The 17,620-nt window shown below is 38.0% G+C and overlaps 1 protein-coding gene across 2 annotated transcripts in view; it reads right to left on the reverse strand.

The window, feature by feature from the left end:
- ADRBK2 (adrenergic, beta, receptor kinase 2) overlaps window positions 1-17,620 on the reverse strand; it is a 158,703-nt gene that overhangs the window by 115,202 nt on the left and 25,881 nt on the right. For both annotated transcript variants that reach the window (XM_011934849.1, XM_011934847.1), the window contains exon 2: window positions 1,648-1,724. In XM_011934849.1, the coding sequence (XP_011790239.1) occupies window positions 1,648-1,724 (77 nt within the window). The remainder of the gene's footprint in view (window positions 1-1,647; window positions 1,725-17,620) is intronic.

Here is a 17,620-nt window from a genome sequence, read left to right on the forward strand (position 1 = left end):
AGAGCCTCCCGGGTGCCAGGGTCAGGTAAGGTTTTAATCCAAGCAATGGGAAATACATGTTTGGGGGGCTGTATGTATGTTTAGGGGGATTGTAGACAGGAAAGGAGCCACAGGAGGGAGAGAGAAGAACAGAAAACAAAAAGAAGAATCCTCGATGCATTTCAGAAACTGGAATGAGAGCTGAAGGGAAAGCAGACTGAAGTTCTGATGCATGCTGCCACCAGAACGAACCTGGAAGGCATTATGCTGAAGAAACCCAGTGCGAAAGGCCACACAGTGTGCGATTCCCTTCATGTGGCACATCCAATACAAGCAAATCCATGGAGGCGGAAACTCAATTCGTGGTTGCCAGGAGCTGAGGGAGGGTAGAAGGCAGAAGGACTGCTAATGGGTACAAGTTCTTTTGGGGGTGATAAAAACATTCTAAAATTAGGCAGTGCAGATGGTTGTATGACGGTGAATACACAAAAAGTCACTCAACTGTTTACTTTCAATGTGTGGACTATATGCTATGTGAAATATACCTCAATAAATCCACAAAAAGAAATTAAAAAATCTTTAACTAGCAAATAAAAAGATAATTCATTTTTCCCTCCACTCCCAGAGATACAGAGTTTCTCTCTTGTTATCACGAGCTTTATTTTGTTTTTTAGTACAAAATCAGAAGCAAAGGAGAACATCTGTGTAGCTTATAGTAACCACATACCATGAAAACAATGAGAAGCCGTGAGAACTAACAAAATGAAAGCCAAACTCTTTTAACTTATCTGTTCCCCAACCAGCTCCTGAGGAGCAGGATGGAATATCTCTATATGGCAAAGACCAATCGCTTTCCACACACAGTGCTCAGGCACAGACAGACCACATGTCTTCTGCTTCTCCAAACCACTCCGTCCGCCTTCCCCATTGTACTTCATGGGTGATCAAAGCTGTATCTACCAAAGACCACCTTCACAGACAGGTTAATTTTTGTAAACCAGATAAAGTGGTTTACAAAAATCCAAAGATTTCTGCACCAGCTTCTACTCGTAATTATTTTATTATTTACTGGTTACTATTTTATTATCGGAATAAAGAAGAAGGAGAACTGGGAATCAGAACAAGTCACTCCACCTCCCTGTGTCTACCTCTCCTCATCAGCAAACAAAAGGGCAAGCCCAGAATTATCTCAAAGGATACACAGTCTTAAAGGGATCTATCAGTCTATGTCTGTTAATCATGGAAACAGAGCACAAATTGAGTTCTAGGGAACTTTAATTTCTTGGAATTTTCATAAAGTAATTTCCTCCAGTCATAAAATAATTTTACAACTATTACACACAGCTCCCCAGCAAACCACCTCAGTAACCACATGAGGCAGGCAAGACGCAAAGAAAAGAAAGGAATATCCTATTTTCTTACATTCAGCAACGCTGATTTCATGTAAAAATCTTAGAAATACCCATCTCCCAAGAGCTTATTAATAGACTATGCTACTAGGAATATAAGTCATTATTAAATACCTTATTAATTACATGAAATTTCCTTTATTCCCAGCTGCAGCTATAGAGGATATAAAGCACTGGAGGGTGCATTCATTTATTACTATAGTATCGCCCAATTTCATCACTGAAATTACAGTATGCCAAATGAACAAGAAGGACTTACCAATTTTCTGATTGAAAATCTTGTCAAAGGTTATTTCATTTCTCTCTGCAAGGTACTTCTGCATCACACTCCGGATACTGGAAGGGAAGAGTGACACATTTTTAACAATACAGCCTACATTGTGAGTAACCATCCCCAGGATGAGAGAGATACGGGTGTCTTGACTCAAAGATATCAGCTTTACAAGAGACGCTTCTTACCACGACTGCATGAAATGCAGACTAGCCTAAAAACTGGAAACTTCACGGACTTAGCCACCATCCCCTCCTGCGACACAGGGCCAACATTAACACATGGAAACTCAGCTGCAGAAAATAACTTCAGGGCTTTGAAAACCCACCCTCAATATATCTGCTCTCCAAAATATTAACAAATGTGTCTGCACGCAGCACACACATGCACACACCCTACATGCACAGAGCACACACCCTACACGCACACACCACACATGCATGTGCCCCACCACCACAAATTCTGCTCATCAATAAATGCGCTTCTTTCTAAAACAAAAGCAAAAGTTCCCTAGATATACATTAACATTTTTTAAAATCATATTTCTATACACCAACAATAAAGCACAAAACATAATTAAAAGATTTAGCTTGCAATAAAATAAAAAACATCAAATACTTTGAAATTATTCTTTCAAAATATGTGCAAGAACTTTATGGGAAAAATTACAAACTGTACTGGGAGACATTAAAGAGGATCTAAATAAATAGGAAGATATACCACAGTGATCAACAAAGAAACTTAATACTGTAAAAGTTTAAAGTCTACCCACATTTAACTATGAAATCGATATAACCCCCATCATCCTTCCAATAGGGTTTTTCATAGAACATAGAAATAAATAAGCTCTTTCTAAAATTTATACAAGAAATACAGGATCAATAATAGCTAAAACACTTCTGAAGAAAGAGAATAAAGATATTGGGGCTTACTATGAAGTTAAAATAATAAAGACAGGATAAACGAACTGATCCAGGAAATGGAAGAGTGCAGAAACTGAGCCACGCACACATTCAACTTTGACATATAATAGAAGTAGCAAGTTAGAAAAATGGGGAAAGGATGGATTATTCAGTAAGTGAACCCCAAAAGTGATTATCCAAATGGAAAAAGTAGAAAATTGAATCTCTATTATCCACTGATGGTGGGAGTGAACAACAAATTAGCATTACTTTTTTTTTTAACCTTTTAAAACAAATTGAGGTATAATTTATATATAATTAAATCCACACTTAAAGTATATTATTAGCCAGACGAGGTGCCTCACGCCTGTAATCCCAGCACTTTGGGAGGCCGAGGCGAGCGAATCACCTGAGGTCAGGAGTTCAAGACCAGTCTGGACAACATGGTAAAACCCTGTCTCTACTAAAAATACAAAAATTAGCTGGGTGTCGTGGTGTATGTCTGTAGTCCCAGCTACTAGAGAGGCTGAGGCAGGGGAATCACTTGAACCCGGGAGGCAGATGTTGCAGTGAGCTGAGATCGTGCCACTGCACTCCAGCTTGGGGGACAGAACGAGACTCTGTCTTCAAAAACCAAAAAAAGTATATTGTTAAATGTGCTTTTGACAAACATATACACCTATGTAATTACTATCTTAAGATACAGGATATTTCCATTGCCCCAAAAAGCACCCTTTACAATCAATCTCCCTATATTCTAGAATCCAGGCAATTATTGACCTGCTTTCTATTAACATAGATTACATGCTCCAATTCTAGAATTTTATATAAAATAAAATTACACACTATGTTGTCTGTTGTGTCTGGCTTCTTTTGTTTGACATAAGACAGCTTTATCCAAATTGCTATTTGTGCATAAGTATTTCATTCCTTTCTAATGCCAAACAGCACGCCATTGTATGAAGATTCCGCAATTTGTTTACCCAGCCATCTGTTGACAGACATTTGCGTTGTTTCTGTAAATAAAGGTGCTTTAAATATCTATGTATAAGTCTTTTTATGGACATGTGTTTTCATTTTTCACAGGTAAACACCAGGAAGTGAAATTGTTGGTCATATGGAAAATCATATTTAACATTATGAAAAACTGATTAACTATATTACAAACTGGTTGTACCATTTTACAATCCCACCAACAATGGATGATAGTTCCAGTTGTTCCACATCCTTGTCAACACTTGGGTTGTAAGTCTTTTTAAATTTTAGCCACTCTGTTGGGTGTGTAGTAGTATCTTATTGTACTTTGTATTTTAATTTGCATTTCCCTAATGAATAATGACATTGAGCATGTTAGTACATGATTATTGGAATTCTCCTCTCTTCCTTTTAGAGGTGTGTAGACAAATCTTTTGTCTATCTTTTAATTGAGTTGTCTTATTATTCAGTTGTACAACTTCTTTACTTAGTCCAGAAATAAGTCCTATGTCAGATTTATGTGATGCTAAGATTTTCTCCCAGTTAGCAGCACCTCAGCTCATTTTCTTCAAGGAGTCCTTCTCAGAGTAGAGGTGCTTAGTTGATGAGTTCCAATTTATTGACATTTCTATGATGGACAGTCTGTGCTAAGAAGTCTTTTATGCCTCAAAGTCATGAAGACTGTAAGCTATATTTTCCTTTATAAATTTTAAAGTTTTTAGATTTTGTGTGAACACAAATATGGTCTAATATCCGTTTCAGATTAATTTTTGTATAGAGTACAAGGTAGAAATCAAAGTTCTTTTTTTTCCATATAATATTTCATTATTCGGCTGTTACTTGTTGAAAAGACTTCCTTCTTTCTTTTTCTCTATTCTTTTTCTTGGCACCTTTGTTGGTTCAACACTAAGTATGTGCAGGTCTATCTCTGGGCCATCCTGTTGCATTGATCTGTATGTCTATCCTTACTCACACATTGTATTGTCATCATTGCTTCTTTTCTAACTTAAGAAACTGGATCAATGGATTTAAATTATTTCTAATGTAACCATTTAAAATTATAAAATTCCCTCTAGGCATTGATTTAACTGCATCTCACAGATATTGATACATTCTATTTTCATTTTCATTCTATTCTGATTCTCTTTTCATTTCCCTTGAGATTTCTTCCTTGATCTATTCATAATTTAGAAATGTGTTCCTTCATTTTCACATACTTGGAGATTTCTAGTTATCCTTCTGTTATTAAATTTTATTTTAATTCTCTGATGGTCAGAAAACATACTTTGAATAACTCAGTTCTTTTACAATTTGTTGATAGGTGTTTCATTGCCTAGAATATGATCTACTGTTTTGAGAAGTTCATGTATACTTAAAGGGCATGTGCATGCTGCTGTTGGATAGACTGATTCATAAACGTCAACTGGGTCAAGCTGGTTGATAGTGTTGCTTAGATTTTTCTATATCCTTAATGATTTTCTGTCTATTTTTTCTATAAATTACTGAGAGAAGAGTGTTGAAACCGTCAACTATAATTGTAAATCTATTTCTCTTTTCAATTCTGTTTTTGTTACATATTTTACTGCTCTGTTGTTAAGTACATGAATATTTAAGAACAATGTTGTGCTACCGTGATGAAATGACCACATGGTCATTATGAAATATAGCTTTTTAATGCCTGTTTATAATCTTTGTTAAGTCTATTTCATCAGATATTAATCAAGTCATTCCAGCTTTCTTTTGGTTAGTGCTTATACAGTATTACCTTTGTCTATCTTTTTACCTTTAAGGATTTACATCTTCACGTTTAAAATAAATTTCTCGTTCACAACAAATAGTCATCCCTTGGTATACAAGCCATGTTCCAGGACCAACCTCAGATCCCAAAATCCTAGGATGCTCAAGTCCCTTATATAAAATGGTGTGGTATCTACAGAGCACTTACGCACATCCTCCTGAATAGTTTAAATCATTTCTAGGTTACTTATAAGACCTAATGTAATGTAAATGCTATGTAAATAGTTGCTATACTGTATTGGTTTTTATTTGTATTTTTGTTGTTGTATTGTTATTTCTCATTGTTTCTTTATTTCCAAATATTTTGATCTGCAGTTGATTGGATACCCAGATGCAACCCGCAGATATGGCCAGGCACGGTGGCTCACACCTGTAATCCCAGCACTTTGGAAGGCCGAGGCAGGTGGGTCACCTGAGGTCAGACGTTCAAGACCAGCCTGGACAACATGGGGAAACCCTGTCTCTACTACAAATACAAAAATTAGCTGTGGTGGCGGTCACCTGTAATCCCAGCTACTGAGGAGGCTGAGGCAGGAGAATCATTTGATCCTGGAAGGCAGAGGTTTCAGTGAGCCAACATCGTGCCACTGTACTGCAGCCTGGGTGACAGAGCAAGACTCCATCTCAAAAAACAAAAAAACAAAAAACCTGCAGATACGGACAGCTGACTGTAACCTACAGATATGGACAGATGACTGTATAGCTGGATCTTGCTTTTTCACCCTACCTGATGATCTCTTTTAATTGAAGTGTTTAAACAATCTGCATACTTCTGTTAGGTAGATACATGTAAGTGAATTAGCTAGATCATATGGTAAATATGTTTTAGTACGACTTTTTAAAACACTGCCAAACCACCTTCTATTGTGGCTATACCTTTCAGAGTCCCATCAGCCACACAGAATTCCTGTTTCTCCTTGAACATACTTATTTTCTGAGTTTTTTCTTTTAGCCATTTTAGTGGGTGTGAAGTAGCGTCACACTGTGGTTTTGATTTGCATTTCCCTAATGACTAATGACAAGCATTTTCGCATGACGAGCATTTCGCATGACAAGCATGACGAGCATTTCGCATGACGAGCATTTCGCATGACAAGCATTTCGCATTAGCTATTCATGTATCTTCTTAGTGAGCTGGCTACTCAAATATTTTGTCCATTTTGAGGAGGACTGGTATCTTAATATTCAATTTAGAGTTCTTTATATGTTATGGATACCAGTTATTTATCATAGATGTGATTTTCAAATATTTTCTCAGAGTCTAAAATTCGTCTTTGCACTTGCTTCGTGGTGTCTTTAAAGGATAAGCTTTAAATTTTTGATTAAACCCAATTTATCGGTATTTTTCTTTTAAGGATTGTGCTTAACGGTGTCATAGCGAAGAATTCTTTGCCTAACCCAAGGTCACAAAGACTTTTTCTTATGCTTTCTTCTAGAAGTGTTAGAGTTTTAGCTCATAAATGCAGATTTATGATCAATTTGGAGTTATTCTGGGAGTATGGTGGGAGGTAAATATCTAAGGGTTTTTGGTTTGTTTTTGTCTTTGGTTTTGCATATGAATATCCAATTTTTCTAGCATCATTTTTTTTTTAAATTCCTATCATTTCCCCCACTGAATTGTCTTGGCATTTTTTTCAAAAATCAATTACTGTAAATGTGAGGATTTCTCCCCTCCATATTCTGCTCCATTATCTATGTTTTTTTTTGTTTTTTTTTTTTTTGAGATGGAGTCTCACTCTGTCACCCAGGCTGGAGTGCAGTGGTGCGACCTCAGCTCACTGTAAGCTCCACCTCCCAGGTTCACGCCATTCTCCTGCCTCAGCCTCCTGGGACTACAGGTACCCACCACCACACCCGGCTAATTTTTTGTATTTTTAGTAGAGATGGGGTTTCACTGTGTTAGCCAGGATGGTCTCAATCTCCTGACCTCGTGATCCACCCATCTCAGCCTCCCAAAGTGCTGGGATTGCAGGCGTGAGCCACGACGCCTGGCCCATTATCTATGTTCTTTATGCCAGTGTAGCACCATGTTGATGACGACAGCTCTGCAGGAAGTGGTCAAACCAGTCTAAGTTCTCTTTGTTCTTTTTTCAAAATTGTGTTGCCTATTCTGCTTGGATTTCAAACAGGACTACAGTGAATCTATAGATCAATATGGGAAGAATTGCCATCTTTTTGTTTTTGGGTCTCTGTTGCCCAGGTTGGAGTATAGTGATGAGATCATGGCTCACTGCAGCCTTGGCCTACTGGGCTCAAGCAATTCTTCCACCTCAGACTTCCAAGTAGTAGGGAACACAGGTGCATGCCACTGTGCCCAGCTAATTTATAATTTTTTTTGTAGAGACAGGGTCTCACCATGTTGCCCAGACTGGTCTTGAACTCCTGGGCTCAAGTGATCCTCCCCGCTCAGACTCCCGAAGTGCTGGGATTATAGGCGTGAGCCACCATGCCAGGACCAGAACTGCCATCTTAATAACATTGAACCTGCTTTTGTCTGTACTTTGTTCCTTTTTCCTCTTTTCTTGCCTTCATCTTATGATTCAATTTTTATCTCCCCTATTGATTGTTTTAACTCTTTTCTTTCTTTTTTTCCTTAGGGGTTGCTCTAGGGTTTACAATACACATCTTTACTTACCATAATCTACCTCTAAATAAAATTTTACATTTCCATGTCCTCTCTGTGATTGTGCTGTTATTGTCATACGCTTTATTCCTACGTGTTCTAAACCTCACAATATATTTTTACTATTTTGGCTTTAGATATGCAATGTCTTTACTTTCAATGGCTTTTATATTATTGTGGGTGCTCTATATTTCTTTGTGTATATCCAAATGTCACCTGGTACCATACACCTTCTGCCCAACACACTTCCTCCAACATCTTTTGTAGTGCAGGCTAACTAGCAATGAATTTTCCCAGCTCTTGTTTTTCTAAAAAGTCTTTATTTTTGCCTTTAGTTTTGAAAGATATTTTTATTGGGTATAGGATCCTAGGTCGGCAGGTTTGTTTTCTCTCAGCACTCGATGTCACTCCACTGTCTTCTGCATGCATAGGTTATATAAGAACTGTGCTATAATTGTTATGTTTGTTCCTCTATACATACATTTTGTTTTAATCTGGCTGCCTTTCTTTATCTAGCTTCTTTAAGAATTTTTCAGCTGGGCGCGGTGGTTCACACCTGTAATCCCAGCACTTTGGGAGGCCAAGGCGGGCGGATCACAAGGTCAGGAGATCGAGACCATCCTGGCTAACATGGCGAAACTCTGTCTCTACTAAAAAAGCTAGCCAAGATGGTGGCATGAACCTGTAGTCTCAGTTACTCAGGAGGCTGAGGTAGGAGAATTACTTGAGCCCAGGGGACCGAGGTTGCAGTGAGCGAAGACAGCACCACTGCACTCCAGCCTGGGCGACAGAGCAAGACTCTGTCTCAAAAAAAAAAAAAAAAGATTTTCTCTTTATTGTTGGTTTTTAACTATAATGCATCTAGAGGTATGCTTTCTCTCCCTACCTTTACCCTGCCTGGGGTTCTCTGAACATTATTTTAGCTTTGTTAACTGACACATAATAATTGTACATATTCATGGGGTGCACTGTGATGTTTTGATACATATAACGCATAGTGATCAGATCAGGGTAATTAGCATACCCATTATCTCAAACATTTATCGTTTCTTTGTGATGGGAACATTCAATGTCCTCCTTCCAGCTATTTGAAATTATGTATTACTGTTAACTACAGGGCTACAGAACACTAGAATGTATTTCTCTTACCTAGCTGTAATTTTATATCCTTTAACAAATTTCTTCCTTCCCCACCCTTTCTCCTACCCCTCCCAGTTTTCCATCTTTCACTGATTTTGGAAAATTCTCAGCCATTTTCTCTTTGCATATGTTTTTAGTCAGCTCTTTCTCTTCTCTTTCTGATATTTCACTTACTCGTATGTTAGAACATTTGATATTGTCCCACAACTTTCAGACACGGAGCATGAGACCCTAATTATAAATCCAAAACTAAAAATATAATCTACAGAAATACATGTATGTAATAAAACCATACATTTCTGAAAGGCAGGGAAGTGCGTAATGTGCAATTCATGAGTGGCTGCCTACAGGGAGAAGGAGGAAGGGAAACACAGGGCCAGGAGACTGAATGGGGAAGGAACTCACAGTAGAAAGAAATTATTCTCAGTATCCTTGTTCTCATGCTGGTACTATAAGTGCTTATAATATTTATTTAAAATGAATTAATGAATGATTCTATGACTACAAAATAAAGAAGGTCATGCATAAATTAATAATGAGAGAATACCATGAATCTTCAAGTGCCATGATTAGTTAAACTCTGTGAATATAAGTTCAGCACTTGAGCCATGATAAGTATCAAGTAAATTATGAGACTCAATAAAGATACGAATGAAGAGAAAGGGCTTATTTTTCAAACAAGTTACAAAACATGCTAAGACTCTGCCAGGGATGGTCTATCACTAATTGTAACAGTACATAGATTAGCCAGTTGCTGGCCCCTGCATTTAATGACATCTAGCTATGAGAAGTCACTCATAGTACTCTCCTGTCTCAAAGTTCTGAGGGAATAAATCAAACGATAGTTTCAAATTTTTTTGAAATTGCTAATTTATTGATAACATTTTCAAACAGATGTTTAAAATGCACGTAATATAAAAGTAAAAACGAGAGATTAAAATGTTCTTCATCTCTCACTTTTCATATTGTCAAATATTTCCTTGATTGAAGCAGAATAGTTCAATTGAGTCTAAACTCTATTCATAGATCACATTACTTCTTTTTGAAGAATGGCAGTCCTTTTCTTTAGTAAATTAAAAGACCTCATTTATTTGATTCATCTAACATTTCATGTATGACAATTGGCTTTTCACCTACCATGACTCTCATTTTTCCCCATGAATACTCTTGAAGAAGTGTTCCAGAGGCATTCTAAAACAGTCACCAAATTTAGCAGTTTACTACCTATTCCATTCTGAGTTTCCAATTTTTCCATACAATTCCTACCATGATATGATTTTTACTCTTCCCTTCCTGTAGAGGGTGGTTGGTGGTGGTGGTTCTTATACACCTTCACGTAATCATCTTCCTTGAAGTAGAACATTTTATACTTATAAATACACACATACATGTATATGTACACATATACATATGCAAAAATATACATATATATTATATATGTATATTACATGTACATACATACATACAAAGGGGGTCTTGCTCTGTCATCCAGGCTGGAGGGCAGTGGTGTGATCATAGCTCACTGCAGCCTCAAACTCCTGAGCTCAAGCCATCCTCCCACCTCAGCCTCCTGAGTAGCAGAAACTACAAGTGCACACCACCACACCCAGTAATTACTTGTTTTTGGAGACAGAGTCTCACTGTGTTGCCCAGACTGGTCTTAAATTCTTGGCCTCAAAAGATCCTCCCACCTCAGCCTGCCAAGTGGCTGAATTATTGGTGCAAGCCACCATGCCCGGCAATTTTTTATTTATTTAAAAAGTCTAATTTCTTAACCATGAGAAATCTAGTCTGTGCTTATATTTGTATTTTTACCTACAATTCTTGACTATTCCCTTATGCTCTACTTGTAATTTTCTTCACTGTGATATTCAGTTCCTATTTGTATTTTTAATATCTTGCATGTTTTTATTTTTAGCTCAAAGAATGTGACTGGCTGTCTAATGCTACATACAAAAAGTAATTTGATGTATTCCTAAGTATTTTGTGTGTGTGCAGCTACTGTAAATGGGACTGCATTTTAATTTGGCTCTCAGCTTGAACGTTATTGGCGTATAGAAATGCCGCTGATTTCTGTATATTGATTTTGTATCCTGAAACTTTACTGAAGTCGTTTATCAGTTTCAGGAGTCTTTGGCAGAGTCTTCAGGGTTTTCTTGCTCTAGAATCGTATCAGCAAAGAGAGACAGTTTGACTCCTTCTTTTCCTATTTGGATGCCTTCTATTTTTTCTCTTGCCTGATTGCTCCAGTACTATGCTGAATAAGAGTGGAGAGAGTGAGAATCCTTATCTGTTCCAGTTCTCAAGGGGAATGCTTCCAGCTTTTGCTCATTCAATATGATATTGTATTTAGGTTTGTCATAGAGAGCTGTTATTATTTTGAGGTATGTCCCTTTGATGCCTAGTTTGTTCAGGGTTTTTAACGTGAAGTGTACTGGATTTTATTGAGAGCTTTTTCCACATCTATTGAGATGATCATATGGTTTTGTTTTTATTTATTTATTTATTTTTTTGATATGGAGTTTCGCTCTGTTGCCCAGGCTGGAGTGCAGTGGCGCAATCTTGGCTCACCTGCAAGCTCCGCCTCCCAGGTTCACGCCATTCTCCTGCCTCAGCCTCCTGGGACTACAGGCACCTGCCACCACACCCGGCTAATTTTTTGTATTTTTAGTAGAGATGGGGTTTCACTGTGTTAGCTGGGATGGTCTCGATCTCTTGACCTCGTGATCCGCCTGCCTCGGCCTCCCAAAGTGCTGGGATTACAGGCGTGAGCCACCACGCCTAGCCAATTTTTAATTTTTTATGTGGTAAATCACATTTATTGGTTTGCATATGTTGAACCAACCTTGCATCCCAGGAATGAAGCCTATCTGATCATGGAGAATTAACCTTTTTGATGTGCTGCTGGATTTGATTTGCTAGTATTTTGTTGAGGATTTTTGCCTCTGTGTTCATCAGGGATGTCAGCCTGTAGTTTTCTTTTTTTACTGTGTCTTTGCTAGGTTTTGGTATCAGGGTAATGCTGGCTTTGCAGAATGAGTTATTGAGGAGTCCCTCCTCCATGAGTTTTTTCTATCAGTAGAACATCAAAACACTGATGAAAGAAATCATAGATGATACAAACAAATGGAAGAACATTCCATGCTCACAGATTGGAAGAATCAATATTGTAAAAATAGCCATGCTGCCCAAAACAAGCTACAGATTCAGTGCTATTGCTATCAAACTACCAATGTCATTTTTCACAGGATGAGTAAAAAATATTCTAAAATTAATATGGAACAAAAAAAGAGCCCAAATAGCCAAAGTCATCCCAAGCAAAAAGAACAAAGCTAGAGGATCATATTACCCAACTTCAAACTATATTATAAGGTTACAGTAACCAAAACAGCATGGTACTGGTACCAAAACAGAGCCATAGACCAATGGAACAGAACAGAGTCCTCAGAAATAATACCACACATCTTCAGCCGTCTGATCTTTGACAAAGTCAACCAAAATAAGGAACAGGGAAAGGACTCCCTATTCAATAAATGGTGCTGGGATAGCTGGCTAGCTAATATGCAGAAGATTGAAACTGGATCCCCACCTTTTAGTATATACAAGAGTCCTCAAAAAATGCAGAAAAAGTCCTCAAAAGCAACTGCAAAGAAAACCAAAATTGACAAGTGAGACCCAATTAAACTAAAGTGCTTTTGCACAGCAAGAGAAACTATCAATAGAGTAAATAGACACCCTACAAAATGGGAGAAAACATTCACAAACTATGCATCTGGCAAAGGTCTAATATCCAGATTCTATAAGGAACTTAACAACAAAACAACAAATAATTCCATTAAAAAATGGGCAAAAGACACGAACAGACACTTCTCAAAAGAAGACATACAAGCAACCAACAAATGTATGAAAAAATGCTCAATATCACTAATCAACAGAGAAGTGTAAATCAAAACCACAATGAGATACCATCTCACTCCAGTCAAATGGCTATTATTAAAAAAAAAAAGGAAAAGAAAAAAAAAAGAAAGAAACAGATGCTAGCAAGGCTTTGGAGAAAAGCGAACGCCTATACACTGCTGGTGGGAATGTAAATTAGTTCAGCCACTGTGAAAAGCTGTTGGGAGATTTCCCAAAGAACTTAACAAAAAATTACCATTCAACCCAGCAATCCTATTACTGAATATACTTATTTTCTTTCCAAAAGAAAATAAATCGTTCCACCAAAAGAAAAAAAACCACATGCACTCATTTTTCATCACAGCAATCTCCATTAATAACAAAGACAAGGAATCAACCTAGGTGCCCATCAATGGTGGACTGGATAAAGAAAATGTGGTACATATACACCATGGAATACTGTATTGTCATAAAAAAGAATGAAATCATGTCCTTTGCTGCTAGCAACACGAATGCAGCGGGAAGTGATTATCCTAAGCAAATTAACACAGGAACACAAAACCAAATACCACATGTTCTTACTTATAAGCGGGAGCTAAATGCTGGGTACTCATGGACATAACCTTTTTGATGTGCTGTTGGATTTGGACACCAGGGATGAAAGGTGGGGAGGGAGGGAAGGGAGCAAGGGTTGAAACACTATTGGGTACTATGCTCACTACCTAGGCAATGGCATCAATCATACCCCAAACCTCATCACCACACAATATGCCCACATAACAAACCTGCACATGTACCCCTTAAATCTAAAATTAAAGCTGCAATTATTGTTTCTAAAAAGTAATTCGAGATGGACCATAGATCTAAATATAAAGCCTAAAACTACAAAAGTTCTCAAAGAAAACATAAAAAAAACTTTGTCACTAGTTCAAGCAAAGACTTTAGACATGTGAGCAAAAACATAAACAATAAGAGAAAAACTGATAAATTAATTTCGTCAAAATTCAAAACTGCTGCTTCTGAAGACACTTAAGAGGATGAAAAGACAAGCCACATGCTGAAAGAAAACACTGGCAAGTCATCTACCTGAAGATCTGCACCCAACATAAATAAAGACCCTTTACAGCTCAAGAATAAGAAAATAACCTAATAAAAAATGGGCAAATGATTTGAACAGACACTTCAAAGAAGATATGTGGGTGGCAAATAAGCATAAAGTTGTTTAACATCATTAATCATTAGGAAAAGGCAAATTAAAATCACAAGAAGATTTCACTACATACCTATTAGAGTGGCTATAGTTACAAAGGACCATACCAAATGTTGGAGGGGATGTGGAGTAACTGAATTCTCACACACTGCTAGTGGAAATGTCCAATGAAGCACAGACTTTGGAAAACATTTTGGCAGCTTCTTAGAAAGTAAAGTTAAACTACACCTACCATATGATAAATCCATTCCATTTTTAGGTATTTTACCTGAGAGAAATGAAAGCATATATCCATACAAAGATTTGTACATGGATATTCTCAGCAGCTTTATCTGTGATGGTCAAAAGCTGGAAGCAACACAGTGGCCACAATGGGTAAGTAAATACGGGTATCACTATAATGAAACAGTACCCAGCAATAAGAGGAATGAACTATGAATACATTTAAAAACACAGATGTATCTCAGAATAACTGTGCGGATTTAAAGCAGCCAGACCTCCCCCCCAAAAAATACACAACGTTTGATTACAAAGAGGCAGAAGCAAACTTTTAAGGATGGTGCATGTGCTATAATAAAAAACATACTCAATCTTTGTCTCTGGTTCCTGACACAGAGCTCCAAAAACACTTGAAATTTCCTGATAGGAGTGTCTTTTATTCCTAAGGAGCCCTTTTCAACCATACCTGAGTTTATGCTAATGAGCTGACTCTTGGTGGGCTTCTAGATAGCTCAATATGGGGGCTTGTTGCCAGAGGAAGCAAAAAGTGTGACTAGAGGGTTAGGACTTTCACCCTCATCCCCTGACCTCAGGGAGGCTGGGGATTGAGTTCTGTCACCAACACCCAAAACTGTCTGCAATCAAGCCTACTTTGCTTAAAAACTCTTGAGTTTGGAGAGCTTCCGGGAGAACACATCATGAGATGGGAAGGTGGTGCACTCAGAGAGGGCACAGAAGCTCTGCTCTCTACCCCTCCCTGCAAGACCCTGCACCATGTACCTCTTCCATTTTGCTGTTCCTGAGTTGCCTCTTTCATAATAAAATAATCACAAGGATAGCATTTTCCTGAGTTCGGTGAGTCGTTCTAGTGACACAGCACACCGGCAAGGATGGTCATGGGAGCCCGTGAATTTGTGGTCAGCCAGGCAGAAGTATGGGAGACTGGGAACCCCATTCCTAGCTGGCATCTGAATTGGGGCAGTCTTGTTGGAATGAGCCCTTAACCTAGCAGTGGGGAGGGGTTTCTGCTAACATAATGTGGTGTCAAAATCAAACTAAATTGTAGAACGCCCAGTTGGTAAGACAATTGAGACATTCATTATCTAAATTTTGGTAATGGTTTTGCCAATGTAGACATACTCAGGAAACTGTGTACTTGTAATATGTTGTTTATCTTAGGTTAATTACACCTCAATAATGCTATTTGTTTGTTTGTTTTTTTTTGTTTGTTTTGAGACGGAGTCTCGCTCCGTCACCAGGCTGGAGTGCAGTGGTGCAATCTCAGCTCACTGCAACCTCTGCCTCCTGGGTTCAAGTGATTCTACTGCCTCAGCCTCCCGAGTAGCTGGGACTACAGGCGCCCGCCACCATGCCCGGCTAATTTTTTGTTATTTTCAGTAGAGATGAGGTTTCAACATGTTGGCCAGGATAGTTTCCATCTCTTGACCTCGTGATCCACCCACCTTGGCCTTCCAAAATGCTGGGATTACAGGCGTGAGCCACCGCGCCCGGCCTGTTTGTTTTAATTACACCATTGGGAGGTAGTAAGTAAAACCCTGTGTGGGGAAACTACACAACAAAATGACCTGATATCTTTAACAAAAAGTCTCAAGAGAAAATAATGATAGCAGAGGAATGTATATGTCAAAACAGACTCAAAAGAAATGATAATCCAGCATAATGCATGGACCTTATTTAAAAACTCAATTCAAGTAAAAAAGTATTCTTTCAAAAAAGTAGAGAAATGAGAATATGCATTGACTATTTGATAATATTAAGGGAGCATTTTTTTTTTTTTTTTTGCATTGGCATTGTATTCCACTTTCACTTTTGTATTCTGAAAGAGTTCTTATCTTTCAGGAATGCATACAGAAATATTTAAAGATGAAATTATATATGTATGATCTCTAGACATATTTCAAAATAATCTCAGGGAAATAGGAGGTACAGATGAAACAAAATTAGCTACGTATTTGATCTGCTTTGGCTGTGTCCCCATCCAAATCTCATCTTGAATTACAGTTCCCATAATTCCTACATGTTGTGGGAGGGACCCAGTGGGAGGTCACTGAATCACTGAGGCAGATCATTCCCATGCTGTTTTCCTGAAAGTTAGTAAGTCTCATGAGATCTGATGGTTTTATAAAGGGGAGTTCCCCTGCACACACTCTCTTGCCTGCTGCCATGTAAGACATGCCTTTGCTCCTCCTTCACCTTCCACCATGAGTGTGAGGCCTCCCCAGCCATGTGGAACTGTGAGTCCATCAAACCTTTTTCCTTTATAAATTATCCAGTCTCAGCTATGTCTTTATCAGCAGTTTGAGAACAGACTAATACAGTATTAGTAACTAAGAAAGCTGATTGATGGCTATATCAATTTCATACTCCTATTCTCTCCTTTTGTGTATGTTTAAAATTTTCATTATACAAAGTTTTAGAGCATCAAACTCTGGCCTCCAGAGTCCAGGGTTATTACTTTTACACTTCTCACCAAAATAAGAGCTATGTACATTATACACTGTATACTGCTTGGAGGCATAATGACTTGTGTTAATTTAATACCAACTGACTGGAAATATACCAGCCCTACCTGTCATGGCCTACTGGGGTACTGCTACATAAATGCATGGTAAGTATAATAAATATTGTATTATAATTTTGGTTTTTTTCTACTACGAAAGTGGTTGAAAGACCAGCCACTAGGTATCTGCTCCCTATGGGCCAAGAATAGGTGGGCTAGGTTGTACGTCAACACCTTACTAGTAGAGAAACTACAATCTTTAGGACATAGCTAGATAACCTCATATTATTAAGAGCCTACATATTCTACCTGAGGTTTGTTTTATTCTAATGTCCAAAATAAAATGCATTTAAGCAAATATTGCAATTAATAGGTAACATATTGCCTAGAAAAACTAGTAGTACATAATAAGGTAGTTGTAAAGGTTGAAAAAGTCTGTAAGAGAGTGCTTTCTAAACTATAAGCAGTGAGTGGGCTTGGTGGTTCTATAATCTCAGCTCTTCAGGAAGCTGAGGCAGAAGCATCGCCTCAGGCCAGCAGTTCGAGAACTGCCTGGGCAACATAGCAAGAACCCCTCTCTACAAAAAAAAATTAAAAAGCTAGCCAAGATGGTGGCATGAACCTGTAGTCTCAGTTACTCAGGAGGCTGAGGTAGGAGAATTACTTGAGCCCAGGGG

The sequence above is a fragment of the Colobus angolensis genome, unplaced genomic scaffold, assembly GCF_000951035.1.
Source record: "Colobus angolensis palliatus isolate OR3802 unplaced genomic scaffold, Cang.pa_1.0 Scaffold139, whole genome shotgun sequence".
Classification (NCBI taxonomy): domain Eukaryota; kingdom Metazoa; phylum Chordata; class Mammalia; order Primates; family Cercopithecidae; genus Colobus; species Colobus angolensis.